We start from the raw sequence: 17,106 nt of genomic DNA on the forward strand, positions 1-17,106 counted from the left end.
TAATTAATTCAAAACGTAACTTTGCTGGTGTTCACTGACTCAAAGGAAAGGTATCCGATTACACTACGGCTGCTGCTGTTATCTCAAAGCCTGAGTGAGAAGCACTGTCTGTTTTCAACTCCGCCTGCTGCTGTTAACCCTTTGAGAGACTTCTGCTTCAACCAATATGCAGCATTCCTCACAATCTCAACTAGACCTCGGAACTTTACAGTCCAAGGAGACAATTTTAGCTTAATCAACTATATATTTAAAACACTCACACATAGAGTTGAACCATCTTCAGATTTAAAAACAGTTATACTGGACTGAACCTTCATTAATTAAGTCCCATCAGCCTCTGAACCCTGATAATAGACTGAACCTTCATTATTTAAGTCCCATCAGCCTCTGAACCCTGATAATAGACTGAACCTTCATTATTTAAGTCCCATCAGCCTCTGAACCCTGATAATAGACTGAACCTTCATTATTAAAGTCCCATCAGCCTCTGAACCCTGATAATAGACTGAACCTTCATTATTAAAGTCCCATCAGCCCAAAACCCTAACCCAAGCTGAAACAACAATATGAAATCCCATCAATTAAAGTGCTAATCCCCAGACTGACCTGTGATTTCGTCGAGGCGGTCTTTCTGTGCCAACCGCGAGTGACCAGACTAATCAGACGATAAGAAGAGGGGAACAATCAATGCGCGGTCGTTTTCCAGTTCTACATTGAGGGCCCTTTGTTCCCCATCTTCCTGTTCATAATCAGTCTAATTCTGATTTCGCAGTTGGATCAGGATCGCCCAGAGAAATCCCGGTTTTCGGCACCAAATGTTGATTCCCAAATTTCTTTCTCTGTCAGTCTGGCCTCAATAAAAGATGAGACGGATTCGCACGTAAACAGAAGTTATTTATTTAGCTTGCAAGCTTGAATCATCTTACAGAAATGTAAGAGACATCCAGCTTCTTACATCCCAGAAAACGACTGAACTAAAAGACAAAGGGATCTCTGCAAAATCAATTCAAATGGTATCAAGTTTCACATACTCGACGGACATAGGTCAGCCTATGTCCCTCCTGACCTGTTCGATCTATTCTGATTGGCTCACTTCCAATCCCTTTCTCTGGCCCCTATCAATGCAGCATCACTCTCATAGACACACCTCTTCCTGCTTTTTCCATGCGGTCTCAAATTCCTTTGTCCCTAACTGCAAGAATCAAAGTGGCTTATTTCTACATTACATTAACTAGTAACTCTAAAGTAACTATTTTATATCACATTCGTCACAATGAAGTTACTGTGAAAAGCCCCTAGTCGCCACATTCCGGCACCTGTTCGGGGAGGCTGGTACGGGAATCGAACCGTGCTACTGGCCTGCCTTGGTCTGCTTTAAAAGCCAGCGATTTAGCCCAGTGTGCTAAACCAGCCCCTGTATGTCTCAAGCCACCAAACTGTGGATGCTGGAAATCTGAAATAAAAACAGAAAATGTTTGAAATACTCAGCAGGTCCGGCAGCATCTGTGGAAAGAGAAACAAGAGTTCATGGCCAGGGTTTTCCGACCCTGGAATCTTCTGGTCTCACCGACGTCAACGGACTTTTGGCTTGCTCGCCGCATCTGTCACGGGGAAACCTATTGCGGTGGGGCTGGAAAATCCCAATGGATGTTTCAGGTCAATAATCTTTTGTCAGAAACTGTTTGAACCAATTGACAAAATTCAATGTACTCCAAGAAGTTTCTAACTTTTCCGATCAGAAGTTCTAACAGTGTACTTAATGGAAGTGTGTTTGATTCTTTGTACTCACATTCTAAAAAATTTTTTTGGAAGGAAAAGTGGGATACCATGACCAGAAAATGGAGAGATAATTCATTAGTGCAGCTTGTAAGGCTTTTCCTTATCGATGAGGTAAGGGTCTATATCTTGCCTAGTAGATTTTAATTTTTTTAAGTCAGTGGATTGTGACATTATAGTTTGCTGTTTGTTGAGTGGATTAGCAATGTTTTAACTTCTAAGGAATTGTACACACTCAGAATGCAAAGTTGTTTTAAAAAATGCATGTTATTTAATTCCCATTGGACTTATAGTACTTTTCTTTTACATTTTGAAATGACAAATACCTATTATTCTAGGTACATGTTGTGAAAGATGAATGTCGTGGTGCAACCCTTGAAGTTGTAGTAAGCAGAATGAAAACTGTTCAGTTAGCTGTTTCACGTGTGTCGAAGCAAACTGATGATAAAATGTTGAGATTTGTAGCAGTTTCTGCAACCATTCCTAATGTTAAGGATGTAAGTCTATTCACATCATACCAGATAAAATTAATGTGCCAGAAATAAATAAGTACTACTTTGCATGTTGACCATAAACACTTTACTATATTTGTGCATCTTTTGTTCTACTTCCTAAGATTGCAGAATGGTTATCAGATGGTAAAGGACCAGGAATTTCCATGAAGATAGACGAAAGTTATCGACCAGTAAAGCTCCGCAAAGTTGTTATTGGATTTCCTTGCTCCAGTACTCAAACTGAATTCAAGTTTGACTTATCTCTAAATTACCGAACGGCTAGTGTTATACAGACATACTCTGAGCAGAAACCTGCTCTGGTGGTATTTATTATTTAAATTCGGATTCATTTCTTAGTTCTTTTACCAATAATTAGCAACGTGTTAATAAAAGTTCAAAATTTTCTTTTAGTTTTGTGCTACAAGGAAAGGTGTGCAACAGGCTGCATCCATACTTGCAAAAGATGCCAAATTTGTCATGACCATGGAACATAAGCAAAGGTAATATTTTTCTCGAGTCATATTGAAGTATGGACTTGACGTTTGGTCCAGTGAACTTGCAAATTATGGAGCGTGAAAGAAATCTCAAACTACTGTATTTTGATGTGATAAAATAGTAAATACATACAAAGATAGGCAAAGTTTGCATTCAAGTCTCATAATAATTCTAGGTTGTCTTTTGGGATGAGTTTTACTTAACACCAAAATGTTAGCTACTAAAAAGAAACTGGTATGATAAAAACTTTAGTTAAAAAATACTTTTTGTCTCGCTGAACTGTTTATGCATCTCATTTTGACTGAGTGGTAAGATAGATAAAATATATATGCTGAGTGATTTGTTGAGCAACTTTCTTTTTGCTTTTAAGGATTTATTTTATAGAATTAAGTTTTTAAAAATGTAATGGAATAAATTCTCAAAGTTAAAACCACTATGTGTCTTAACTCCTGCAAAAGGTAATGCAATGCTACATCTTCTATCTTAAATACTGTAGACTAATGTATTTTATTTGCATCATAACTTACAGAGTTGAAGATTTAATAATCCTGAATTTAAAAAAAGATCTTTTTCCTTGGTTGAAACAAATAATTTTCTGAATTTATTCATATGTCTAACTCTTTTAAATCAATAGATTACAAAAATATACAAACTCAGTAAAGGATACAAAGCTTAGAGGTAAGGTGTTTATATTTTGAATGGTTGAACAGAAGAAATGTATGTATTTAATATTAAGTGAAATTTATACATTAATTTTAATAGATCTCTTAATATATGGAGTTGGTTATCATCATGCTGGTATGGATCTGTCCGATAGGAAAGCTATTGAAGCTGCTTTCACTGCAGGAGATGTACCAGTACTTTGTAAGTCATATTTTTTATAATTTTTAGGATTGGGTGTTATTTTCCATGTTCGGCTAGTTTTGTTTAAACTGATTTCATATGGTTTTATAGTGGGTAATTTCTTGGTTTTAGATTCGCCAAACATTCAAGGAAGTAATCCTAATGTTCCCCATGATCTGCATGTTTTCCTGCCCAATATCTTGGAGCGTGATAGCGAGACCCAGAGATTGCAACAGAGATCCTTACTCTGAGCACCACCTACCAGAATGTACTATCCACTGCCATGTGACTTTCCTCTAGCCAAATGCTGAATTGAATATCAACTATCCGACCAATGCTCAGGCTCTAAACCAATAAATTGTTTATATTCATAGATTAGATAAATGAGCACTATGCAATGAGGCCCAATTACAGAGACTAATGTCCTGAATTCCAAGGACACCTGAAATATGTCCAGCTCTAACTTGTGTTGGACCAATTTTAAGGTATCTGGTTAGCTGCTCAAAAGAGGCATTAGTTTCTTGCAAATGCTAATGAGGGATCAGACAACTTTGGGCTTTACAGAACAATTGGATTCCCCTAATCAATACAGGTGTTGGCCTGCACCATTCAGGTGATGTGGCCATTGATAGGTAAGTTTATTTTAAATTGGAACTAAACGAAGCAAGAGTCGGCTACCCAAATTTGCAGCACAATCGACAGTTGCAGACATTACTGTTATGTGCCCGGGTTTACAGAACCCCAAAGTGTTTCATGGAGTTCAACTGACCCACACCTTTTAATTGATTGTGGTGTGGGAAGCACACGGCGTACTCTCCAGGTGTGATACAGCAATTATGAACAAATGGTTTTTAAAACAAAACAAAAGTTTATTCTATGAACTCAAGTTAACCTTTTAAAAACAAACATTGAATATCTTAACACCCATTACTTCAAAGATAACCCCAAAAGACTACAACACTAAATAATCCTTCAAACTGTTCCTTTAAACATCCAAAAGACTTTAAACCTTCAAAAACAGACATGAGGTTACATTCAATATATTTATAGTCTTTGGATTTGCAGACATCAACAGACCAGCTCTGTGTTTTCTTCCTGCAGCTCTCAACAAAACACAGACACTCCCAACTCCCAGCTCCCCCCACCCTCTGACATCACTTCAGTAATATGATCAGCTCCATTTCTTAAAGGTACATTGCTTAAACATCCATTTCTTAAAGGTACTCTCACATGACACTACCCCTCCCAGTCCCCCTGTACCTGGGAACCGAGCTGAGGGCTGCTGACTTTGATTCAGGCAGCTTGAAATTTGATTCTGCAGTCGGGCAAGCTACCTGTGGAAGTGAGAGATACTGGTGCAACATATACTGGCAGGCTACCATAATTATTTAGGTGAGATCCAAGGACCATCTAACTCCTTTTAATTTTGATGGTTTTGGTTGAATATTGGACAAGATACTCAAGCCTGTGACTTTATTCCATTTTCATAGAATCCCTACAGTGTAGAAGGAGGCCATTCAACTCATTGAGTCTGCACCGGCCCTCTGAAAGGGCACTCTACCTAGGCCCACTCCCCCGTAAACCCGTAACCCCACCTAACCTTTGAACACTAAGGGGCAATTTTGCATGGCCAATCCACTTAACATGCACATCTTTGGATTATGGGAGGAAACTGAAGCACCCAGAAGAAACCCACGCAGACACGGGGAGAATGTGCAAACTCCACACAGACAGTCACCCAAGGCTAGAATTGAACCTGGGTCTCTGGTGCTGTGAGGCAACAGTGCTAGCCACCGTACCCCAATTTTTGCTCCCCTGTATTCCAATGCTAGCCCCTGTCAGGGATAGTTTGTGCCAAAAATAGCTGCAGCTGTGCCTATCCCGTTTGAGGCTGTTCGGAAAATCAGACCTGCTAACTCCACTGAAACCAAATAGAAAATGCTGGAAAATCTCAGTAGGTCTGGCAGCATCTGTAGGGAGAGAAAGGAGCTAATGTTTTGAGAATGTTAGCTCTTTTCTCTCCCTACAGCTGCTGCCAGACTTGCTGCGATTTTCCAGCATTTTCTTTTGGTTTCAGATTCCAGCATCTGCAGTAATTTGTTTTTAACTTCACTGAGCTAGTTTCTTCAGTTATACCTTTAGTGCCACCATTTAGACAAGAAAACTAAAGGTGTATTGATTTGTTTTTATATTTCAACTAGTTCTGAGGCAATGACTAACACTTTTGTCGGTATCATTTTGTTACAGTTACTACTAGCACTTTAGCTATGGGAGTAAACCTGCCAGCCCACTTAGTGGTAATTAAATCCACAGTGCATTATGCAGGAGGAGTATTTCAAGAGTACTGTGAAACTGATATACTTCAAATGATGGGCCGAGCTGGTCGACCTCAGGTAGATTATACAAATTAATGGAATTAATGTGACAAATGGTTTGGCACTGAGGTCTCAGCTTTTCACCATAGATCTGAATGAACTGGATGAGAGGGTAGACAGTTTATCCAAATTTCAGGATGACACTGTTCGTTGAATTGACGGGAAAAGGGTCTTACAAAGTGATATAGGCAGAGTAAGGCACATGGAGGTCAATGTAAGGAGTTATCTACTTTGAACCGGAAATATTAAATGTATAATATATTCTTAATGGGAACGACGAGAAGCTGTGGTGGAGCAAAAGGATTTGGAGTCCATGTACACAAACCACTAAAAGCTGATACGCATGTACAAAATGCAATCTAAAACGCCAATTTTGGCCTTTTTCTGAAGGAGATTTTAGAGTTCAAAATTGAGGAATTAATGTTGCAGTTACGCAGAACCTTAGTCATACTCCACCTGAAGTACTATGTTTAGTTTTGGGCGCCACACCTGAGGAAGGGAGTATTGGTTTTGGAGGTGGTAAAACACATATGTACCAGAATAAAACTGGAGTATAATGTCTTAAATTATGAGGACAGATTGCATAAACTTGGGGTGTGATTTTCTAGTCCTGACTGCCAGGGGAACTGTCGCAGGTGGGATGAAAATTGACAGACCAGCAAAAGATCCGTTAGTTTTCGGTGAGATTGGAAAATCCCAACCTTGATTTACATTCCCTTGAGTTTTGAAGATTGACCTAATCAAGGTGTTTAAAATGATAAAGGATTTGATATTTGAATCGGGTAGATACAGACTTTTGTGAGGGCCACAAAGAATCCAGCACGAGTTTCGAGGATACAAAGAAATAACATTTATTTACAATAGCATATATATACACACACAACAGCAGCAACCTCACTTGCTGCTTATCCCTTCCTGCTGGTTCCAAATTGGCCAGCTTTATTTATACAGGGAGTCTGCTAATGATTTCTCCGCCCCCCTCATTGGGGAATCTCATACTCCCACAGGATTGTGGGATTGTCATTAGCCCCCAGCCAATGGTAAGCAGGCAGGTTATAACATCCCTCCCCCGAAAGTCCAAGGAATCCACCGAAGACCCTGGCGAAGGAGGGCGTCGGACTCGTTTTGCGCGCAGGCCGGACACGAGGCGCTGGATCGGGCGGCGTGTAATGAGACGGAGACCGGCGCTTCCGTGATGAACGGCGTAACGGTTGTACATCCATGGCCCGTGGGCCCGAGGATTCCCCCTCTGATGCGTCCTGTGTCTCCATCTCGGAGTCAGAGTCTGCTGCCTCTGTCATCTCGGCGTCTCTATCTCCGCGCGGTTCTGTAATGACCCGCGCAGGCTTTGAGTGAGGCACCAGAGGAAGATTGTGAGGACTACTTTCCATTGTCTCTGGTCTCTGCGGCTGTAGAAGTGAGCTCCGGGGGCGGGGAATCTTTGGAAGGGATAGTCTTCTGGACCGAACGTGGTCTACATGTTTGTGCTGGAGATGACCCTGGGCTTGCACCTGGTAAGTTATAGGGCCCTTTTGCCGAAAGATTACGCCCAGGGTCCACTGGGCACCACCAGCAAAATTGCGAACGAACACTGGGTCACCGGGCACAAACTGCCGAATCGGCCGATGCTGAGAAAAACCCTGTCCCTGCCGTTCTTGTGTTCGGCGTACTTTTGCGCCAATGTCCGGGAAAACCATACGAAGGCGGGTGCAAAGTCTCCGGACCATTAGGAGTTCTGCGGGAGCTACCCCAGTCACCGCATGGGGGGTGATCCTATACGAAAACAAAATGTGAGCCAGTCTCGTGTCCATTGACCCGGAAGACTGCTTCTTTAGGCCTTGTTTGAATGTCTGCACTGCATGCTCCGCCAACCCATTTGAAGCCAGGTGGTGAGGGGCAGTGTGGATATGGCGTATGCCGTTCATCTTCATGAACCTCGCAAACTCCTCACTGGTGAATGGAGTGCCGTTATCCGTGACCAGCACCTCGGGGAGGCCATGTGCACTAAAAGACAAACGCATCTTCTCAATTGTTGCGCAGGACGTTGTGCCTAACATCTTATGCACCTTCAGCCATTTAGACTGGGCGTCGATTAATAAAAAGAACATGGATCCTTGAAAAGGGCCGGAGAAATCCGCATGCAAGCGCGCCCAAGGCCGCCCTGGCCATTCCCAGTGATGTAGGGGCACGGCCGGTGGAAGCTTCTGATGCTCCTGACAAATGGAGCAGTTTTGGGCCACCTTCTCAATGTCGGCGTCGAGGACTGGCCACCAAACATAACCCCGGGCCAACATTTTCATTTTGGTCACACCTGGTTGCCCATTGTGCAAGTCTCTTAGTATCAGCTCCTGGCCTTTTTCTGGGACAATCACACGTGTCCCCCACAAGAGGATGCCGTCTTCCACGCTGAATTCTGACAGCTTGGAGGAAAATGCCTGCAACTCGCCTGGGAGCTGTCTATACTGCCCACCATACAGGACTATGTGTTGAACCTTTGACAGGACTGGCTCCGTCTGGATCTGTGATGCTGTGACAGGCAAGGTGTCCATAAAATTTAGGGTTGCAACCACCTCACCGGTCGTGGGGGTCGACATGGGGCCGGTCTATAAAGGCAATCGGCTCAGTGCGTCGGCATTCGCTATCTGCGTTCCTGGTTTGTGCGTGCAGCGAGCAACAAAGCCCAGCGCTGGATCCGTGCGGAAGCAATGGGCGGTATTTGCTTATCCTCTCGGAAATGTCCCAGCAGAGGCTTATGATCAGTCACAACAGTGAAGTGGCGGCCATACACGTACTGGTGGAAACGTTTCACCGCAAAGACCACTCCCAGGCCCTCCTTCTCGATCTGCGCGTACTTTTTTTCCGCTGCAGTCAATGCGCAGGAGGCAAAAGCTATCGGCCGCTCGGCCCCGTTCCCCATCTTGTGGGACAGGACGGCCCCAATACCATCCGGGGGTGCATCACATGTGACGAGCAAAGGCTGTCCAGGATCATAGTGTGTTAGTAACCCAGACGACGACAATTGTTGTTTTACCCGCCGGAAAGCGGTTTCTTGCGGCTGACCCCAAACCCAGGTATGATTTTTCTTTAGCAGAAGATGCAACGGTAGTTGCCAGATTGGGGAAGAACTTCCCGTAATAGTTTACGAGGCCGGGAAAAGAACGAAGATGCGAAGTGTCAGTCGGGGCGGGGGCCTGTTGAATTGTGCGCACCTTCTCTGTGACGGGGTGTAAACCTTAGAGATCAACCCGATAACCCAGGTAGACTACTTCCTTCGCCTGAAAGACGCACTTTGTGCGATGTAAACGGACTCCAGCCTCCGAAAAGCGTCTAAGGACAGCCTCCAGATTTTCCAAATGTTCCTGCTTTGATGTCCCTGTGATCAAAACGTCATCCAAGTCGACAGCGACACGCGGTAAACCTCTCAAAATGCCCTCCATAACACGTTGAAAAATAGCACAGGCAGAGGATACTCCAAAGGGCAAACGTGTATATTCATACAGGCCCCGGTGTGTATTAATCGTTACATATGGTCGGGAGGCCGGGTCCAGCTCCAACTGTAGGTAGGCGTGACTCATCTAATTTTGTGAACGAGAGTCCACCTGCAAGCTTTGCGTAGAGATCCTCTATGCGAGGCATTGGATATCGGTCGAGTCGGGAAGCCGTATTCACTGTAAGTTTATAGTCGCCGCACAAGCGAACTGTGGCATCTGGCTTCATTACAGGTACAATTGGTGCTGCCCAGTCAGCGATACGGACGGGCCTCACAATACCCAAAGTTTCCAAACGAGTGAGCTCCCCTTCTACCTTCTCGCAAGGCGTAAGGCACCGGGCGCGCCCGGAAATAGCGCGGCGTGGCCCCTGGTTCGACTTGGATACGGGCTACGGCCCCTTTTAATTTCCCCAAACCAGGCTGGGATACATCTGGGTATCGTCCTAGCACCTCAGATCAGACAACCCTCCAGAAACTGTTTGGAAGATGTGCTGCCATTGCAACCGCAAATGGCGCAACCAGTCCCGACCCAACAGGCTGGGCCCATGGTCGCGCACCATGATAAGTGGGAAACGCCCCTCCTGGCGTTCATAAACAACAGGGGTCATCGTAATTCCTGCAATGTCCAATGGTTCCCCAGTGTCGGTTAATGTAAGGGTCTGTATACCCCTCTTGATGCGGTCGAATGTCCTCTGGGCGATCACAGAGACCGCTGCGCCAGTGTCCAACTCCATCTCAAGCGGGTGACCATTGACCCGTACTGTCACCTTAAATGGTGACCACACGGGGAGCTGCCACACAATGCAGCTGCAGGCAGTCGTCCTCCGTCTCCACGTCCTCAGGAGTAGTCACTGCAGGTTCATCCACATGGAAGGTACGGCATCTGGGCTGGTCCCAGTTTCGGTCAGAACGACGGCGCCTCTGGAGCCCCCAGGACTGGCGTCCGCAACAGGGTCGGCACCTACAAGTCGGACACGCACATGGCTCCTCATCCATTGGTTCTGGAGAAGGCTCCCTTCGGGGAGGACTGTCCGACGGCCACTGGCGTCGATCCGGACATCGTCTCGCCCAAGGTACCGCAGGAGTGCGGGGGGGATGTTTTACGACGGAAGGGGTTGCGCCCCAAGGCATGCACTTCCACTCCCTGTATCTCCTGCACTCCTCGTTCTGCGCTCTCTCTAGACAATACTATTTGAATGGCCTGTTGAAAAGTCAATGTTGGCTGAGCTAACAACTATCTCTGGGTGGCCGCATTGTTAATACCGCAAACCGCGTAACATTTCTGACAAGGTCTCACCATAGTCACAGTACTCCGCAATCCTGTGTAGCCTGGATAGAAAGTCGGCAAGGGATTATCCTGGGGTCCTCTCAGCAGTATTAAACCAGTAACGTTGGACTATCATGGGCAGGGTTGGGTTAAAATGCTGCCCCACTAAATTCACAAGTTCATCAAACGTTTTGGTGTCCGGCGCAGCTGGGTACGCAAGGCTCCTAATCACCCCAAACATATGCAGGCCGCAGAAAGTGAGCAATATGACCACCTGGCACTGCTTTTCAGTGATATTGTTTGCCCGGAAATAGTAACACATCCGTTGTGCATACTGGTTCCAGCTTTCCAGCGCAGCATCAAAAACATCCAAACATCCGTACAGAGGCATGGCGTAATAGAAAACAACTTACAACCTGTATCCAACAAAAATCCAGGGAGGTGGCTGCAGCAGTGTAGACAGCTATTCACTTTAACCCTCATTGCCAGTTTTGTGAGGGCCACAAAGAATCCAGCACAAATTTCAAGGATACAAAGAAATACCATTTATTTACAATAACATATCTATCCACACCAGCAGCAACCTCACTTGCTGCTTACCCCTTCCTGCTGGTTCCAAACTGGCCAGCTTTATTTATACAGGGAGTCTGCTAATGATTTCTCCGCCCCCCCTCATTGGGGAAGCTCATACTCCCACAGGATTGTGGGATTGTCATTAGTCCCCAGCCAATGGTAAGCAGGCAGGTTATAAACACAGACCAACCAGATCCTCTAGTGGGGGAATTCAAGACCAGGTAGAAATTGCATACGAAGCATTTTTCAAACAGTGCAATTAGAATCTGGAACACTCCACTGCAAAAGGCTGTGGATTTTGTGAAGTTAAAATTTTCAAACCTGCAAGCAATATATTTTAGATGAAAACAGAAAATGCTAGATAAACTCAGCAGGCCTGGCAACATCTGTGAAGAGAAAAACAGAGTTTTTCCACAGTAGGGGCTTTTCACAGTAACTTCATTTGAAGCCTACTTGTGACAATAAGCGATTTTCATTTTCATTTCATTTCATTTCATAGTTGACATTTCGAGTCCATATGACAAGACTACAGAACTGGGCAATATATCTTATTAGTTATGGGTATCAAAGGATATGGAACTAAAGCAGGTTTTGTCTCTTTATTCCTTCCATGGGATATGGGTGTCACTGACAAGGCAGCACTTGTTAACCATCCCTGATTGCCCTTGAACTGAGAGCAATGAAGAGTCAACCAAATTGCTGTGGGTTTGGAATCACAGACTTGATTAGGCGAGCAGATTTCTTTCCCAAAAGGACATCAGTGAATCACAAGGGTTTTTACAGCAATCGATGGTAGTTGTTACCGAGACGAGCTTTACGCTGTAGATTTATTAAAATGTTTATTAAATTAATTTAAATTCCACCAGCTGCCATGGTGGGATTTGAACGCATGTCCCTAGAGCATTAGCCTGAGCCTCTGGATTATGAGTCCAATGACATTATCACTACACCGCCAACTCCTCAGATGAGTGATATTATGGTACAGAGCAGCCATAATCTAATGGAAAGACTCCTTTTTCCTGAGACCTCGTTTTGAGTTGCGTGCCATATTCACATCCCCTCTTTATTGCTCATCTCTTCACATCTGCCCCAACCCTTTAACAAAAAAACGCTGATCTAAAAACAGCAGAAAAAAATTGTTTGGTTAAGAATTCTTGGGGCCTTAGTCTCCAAACAAATTGTGGGCCCTTTTGCACCTCGTCCATAATCTTCCTATCCAATAAAATGCGAATAACAAGTAAAATGCAAGGTAAAATAGACCAGCACACGCTGTCACGCTGCATGATCAAGGTCTTATGGAGCTCTGAGTCTATTTATATCTAAAATGTCCACCTGCAAAGGACCATGGAAATTGTGGTCAATTTGGACACAGACAAGTATACAGCCTCTGTGATTATGCAAAGAAGCCAGACCTCACCAAAACTTGCAACCATTAAAAGTCAATCACCATTTCCCCCAGGAGAATAGAGTTTGAACCAAGGAGCTACAACAGTAGTAGACTAACCGGCACCACTTCCCCTTATTTGGAAAAGCCTACGTGCCTAGGACAATGATAGCTGGGAACCGCCCAGCCACCGAGGTATCCACCCCCTAATTGGCCAGGATCAATGAGGGTGATCGAAACCCTATCGATCCATTGGAGCTAGAGATAGGACCGCCCATAAGGGCGTGAAAGAGAGGAAGGATAAGAAGCCCTGCACACTAGGGATCGGCCTCTTTTGGACTGGCCTGTGTGCAACCAATTGCAGCATATCAACTAGCCAAGTTCAAGGACCCGCGATCGCTACCTGAAGGACGAGCCCAGCCGAGATGAACCTGAAGACTTCCAACGTGGACACAGATAAAGCCCTTATCTCTTGCACAGAGCCGATCACCCTGAAGTTAAGTAAAGGCCATCTTAGTTATTAAGTCTAGTTTAGTGCGTAGTCGCGTGTATCATTGAATATAGAAACAAGTTTTGTGTTATTAATAAACTGAATTTGAACTAATACACTAGTCGTGTGGTCATTCGGTCAATATAAGAAACAGCTTGTGGTTCACATAGAAATAAAGAAGTCAACAATGCTGATGATCTCTTGTTATATATTGCGAACCCGGTTGAAGTTTTCAGCAGGCTTATGGCGATCTTGGGGGAGTTCAATCTTTTTTCGGGGTATAAACTTAGTATGAGGAAAAGTGAGGCATTCCCACTCAACGCCCAGTGATGGTGGAGGGCGGCGGAGTTTAAGGAGGTTGCCTTTTCGGTTGTATGGGGCAAGCTTTTGTTATCTTGGGATACATGTGGCACAGAGCTGGGCCCAGATGCACAAGTTGAATCTGGCAAAGCTGGTGAAGAAAATGAAGGAAGACTTTAGGAGGTGAAATGTGTTGCCTTTGTCATTGGCTGGAAGGGCCCAGACAGTAAAGATGACTGTGCTGCCAAAGTTTTTGTTCATGTTTCAGAATTTCCCGATTTTCGTGCCCAAGTATTTTTCTAATAGAGTGAATAAGATGATACTGGGGTACGTGTAGGCGGGTAAGGTTCCCCGGACCAGGAGGGTGTTTCTGGAAAGGGATAGGCGGGGACGGGTGGTTGCTGGCGCTGCTGATTCTGCAGAATTATTATTGAGCAGCCTCTTCCGTTCTCGCCAGCCAGGTACTCCACAAGCCCGGTGGTGGTACCAGCGTTGAGAGTGTCAATGTCGGCAACACTATAGGATGGAAGGCATGTCCCTATGGCCGCCGATTTGTGGCAACCACAGGTTTGTTCCAGCACGGCTGGATACAAGATTTTGGGGACGGGGAGGTTGGAGATAGAGGATTTTTGGGACTCTTTGTGGGGGTAGGTTTGCGGAATTGGTGGAGCTTGAGGAGATGTATTTGCTGCCAAAGGTATCTGCAGGTGAGGGACTTCTTGAGGAAGAAGCTGAGTTCGTTCCCACAGCTGCCACCTCCAAGCTGCCGTCCGAGGATGAGATTGGCGAAGGCAAGGTGCCACGTATATATATGAGGGGCTGATGAAGAGGGAGGGTGCCTCGGTGGAGGAGGTCCGGCGCAAGTGGGAAGAAGAGTTGAGAGGGGAGATGCAAGCTGTGGTTTGGAGTGAGGCCCTGCGGAGGAAAAACTCGTCCTTGTCGTGTGCAAAACTGAGCCTCGTACATTTAAAGGTGGTGCATAGGGCTCATATGACGCCGTCTAGGATGCGCTGCTTTTTGCCCGCGGTGGAAGATAGGTGTGGGCAGCGTGCAGGGCGTCCGGCGAACCATGTCCAGATGGTTAATAATAATATTTATTATTACAAGTAGGCTTACATTAACACTGCAATGAAGATACTGTAAAAATCCCCTCGTCACCACACTACAGTGCCTGTTCAGGTGCACTGAGGAGGAATTCAGAATGTCCAATTCACCTAACAAGCATGTCTTTCGAAACTTGTAGGAGGAAACCAGAGCACCCGGAAAAATCCCACACAGACACGTGGAGAACGTGCAGACTCCGCACAGACAGTGACCCAAGCCGAGAATCGAACCCAGGTCTTGGTGCTGTGAAGCAACTGTGCTAACCACTGTGCTGGGAATATCGGAGTGGTTCTGGAAAGAGTTAGCGAACGTAATGCCAAAGATTTTGGGAGTGACGGTGCCACCGAGCCTGTGGGTGGTGATGTTTGGGATGGCGGAGGATCCGGGAGTGCAGGTGGGGAGAGAGGTTGATGTGGTAGCCTTTTGCCCTCCTGATAGCCCAGTGGAAGATCTTGCTGTGCTGGTTCGGAGCTGCCAAAAGTTGGGGCATGGGTGGGCGATGTAGCAGAGTTCCTCCACCTAGGAAAAAAATCAAGTTTGCCATAAGAGGGGCAGAGGAGGGGTTCTCTACAAGCTGGAGACTGTTCATTGACTTCTTTAATGGACATTACACGTCGGGGGAGGGGGGTCTTTCTGTTCTGTTTTGTTTGGATTTTGGGGAGGGCTGGGTGCAACTAACCTCCTATTGACGAACAAAAAGGCCACCTGACTCTGAAATGGGCTAATAGCTGGTCAGACAGGAGTGTCCCAAAGAACAATGAATCTGGGGCATCCTGTGTATTCCTACTAACGAGATTAAGTCTGAGCAGGACAATGTAACTTGGCCAGGTGTGGGCACAACCCTTTGACTCCATGCTAGCAATATTTTCCCTCAGTCGGTTTAACACTTAACTTGTTTGCTAGATCTTCCGATATAATTTCTGGACCTAAATTTCCTAATATCTCCGCGCGTAACACTCGTGGTTCATGGTTGCTAAATTCCAGAGCTACATTCTGTGATTCTATTGATAGATAAAAATTAAATCTCCAAATAGTTGCTCAAAAATCAACCTCAAAACCTACTTCAAAGATCTGGGGCGGGATTCTCCGGGAATCAGCGGGGCGAGCAGAAACGGTGCAGTGGAGTGGCGGGAACCACTCCAGCGTCGGGCCGCCCCAAAGGTGCAGAACCCTCCACACCTTCAGGGGCTAGGTCGGCGCCGGAGTGGTTTGCGCCCCGCTAGCCGGCGTGGAAGGCCTTTGGTGCTACGCCAGCCGGGGCCGAAGGGACTCGCCCGGCCGGTGTGGGTCCGCGCATGCATGGGACCGTCAGCGGCTGCTGACGTCATCCCCGCGCATGCGCAGGAGGGGGTTCACCTTCGCGCCGGCCATCGCGGAGGCTTACACGGCCGACGCGGAGGAATAGAGTGTCCCCACGGCACAGGCCCGCCTGCCAATCGCGGGCAAGGCCACCATGGGGGCACGCCCCGGGGCCAGATTGCCCCGTGCCCCCCCCAGGACCCCAGAGCCCGCCCGCGCCTCCAGGTCCCGCCAGCAAGGGACCAACTCCAATTTACGGCGGCGGGACCTGCATAAAACGGGCGGAACTTTGGCACACCGCGGGCCGGAGAATCGCCGGGGGGAGGGGGCCGCCGACCGGCGCGGTGCGATTCCCCTCGCCCCCTGCCGATTCTCCAATCCGGAGGGTGGTCGGAAAATCCCGCCCCAGAAGTCCATGCAGTAAGAATAGGCAGCTGGCATTATGGGACAATATCTTACAGCTATCAGAAAAAGAGATGTTCCGAGTCTTTATTTTTCATTCCTCACCTTCTGTAGCCTCGAGACTTATTCTTATCTAATCTGTTGAAGTACGGTACTGATTTGATTTTGTAAAACAAAATTACTGTTGTACCAGTCTGATGCAAGAGATTCTTGCTCGACCAGTTGTGCATTGCTGTTAGCTTGTGTTAAGGAGTTAATTATACTTCTTGGGGCAGTTCAATTAATGCTTGTGAGTGGTTAAATGGTATTCTTCAGTTTATAATCAGCACTGTAAATTATGGCATTTGGTAAAGTGATTTGGACATTGAAAACAGCGCGAGAGGAGAGAGAGCCGGGACAGTGAAAACAGCGCGAGAGTAGAGAGAGCCGGGACAGTGAAAACAGCGCGAGAGGTGAGAGAGCCGGGACAGTGAAAACAGCGCGAGAGGAGAGAGAGCCGGGACATTGAAAACAGCGCGAGAAGCGAGACAGCCGGGAGATTTAAAAAGCGCGGGAGCTTCGAGTCGGAGCAGAGATTTAAAAAGAGCGGGAGCTGCGAGGCGGAGCGGAGATTTTAAAAGCGCGGGAGCTGCGAGTCGGAGCGGAGATTTAAAAAGCGCGGGAGCTGCGAGTCGGAGCGGAGATTTAAAAAGAGCGGGAGCTGCGAGTCGGAGCGGAGATTTAAAAAGATCACGGCCTAGTTTCGGGAGCCGTCCGGAGGAGGAGGAGCAGTCTCTGTCAGGGAGAGAACCTGAGAACATCTGAGACCCTCAGA

General features: G+C 46.1%; 1 protein-coding gene across 1 annotated transcript in view; it reads left to right on the top strand.

Annotated features, from left to right (window-relative positions):
• hfm1 (helicase for meiosis 1) overlaps positions 1-17,106 on the top strand; it is a 367,785-nt gene that overhangs the window by 174,079 nt on the left and 176,600 nt on the right. The window contains exons 11-17 of the mRNA XM_072512843.1: positions 1,813-1,890; positions 2,115-2,273; positions 2,393-2,593; positions 2,682-2,770; positions 3,400-3,443; positions 3,528-3,629; positions 5,856-6,001. Of these exons, the coding sequence (XP_072368944.1) occupies positions 1,813-1,890; positions 2,115-2,273; positions 2,393-2,593; positions 2,682-2,770; positions 3,400-3,443; positions 3,528-3,629; positions 5,856-6,001 (819 nt within the window). The remainder of the gene's footprint in view (positions 1-1,812; positions 1,891-2,114; positions 2,274-2,392; positions 2,594-2,681; positions 2,771-3,399; positions 3,444-3,527; positions 3,630-5,855; positions 6,002-17,106) is intronic.

Source organism: Scyliorhinus torazame, chromosome 7 (assembly GCF_047496885.1).
Source record: "Scyliorhinus torazame isolate Kashiwa2021f chromosome 7, sScyTor2.1, whole genome shotgun sequence".
Lineage (NCBI taxonomy): Eukaryota > Metazoa > Chordata > Chondrichthyes > Carcharhiniformes > Scyliorhinidae > Scyliorhinus > Scyliorhinus torazame.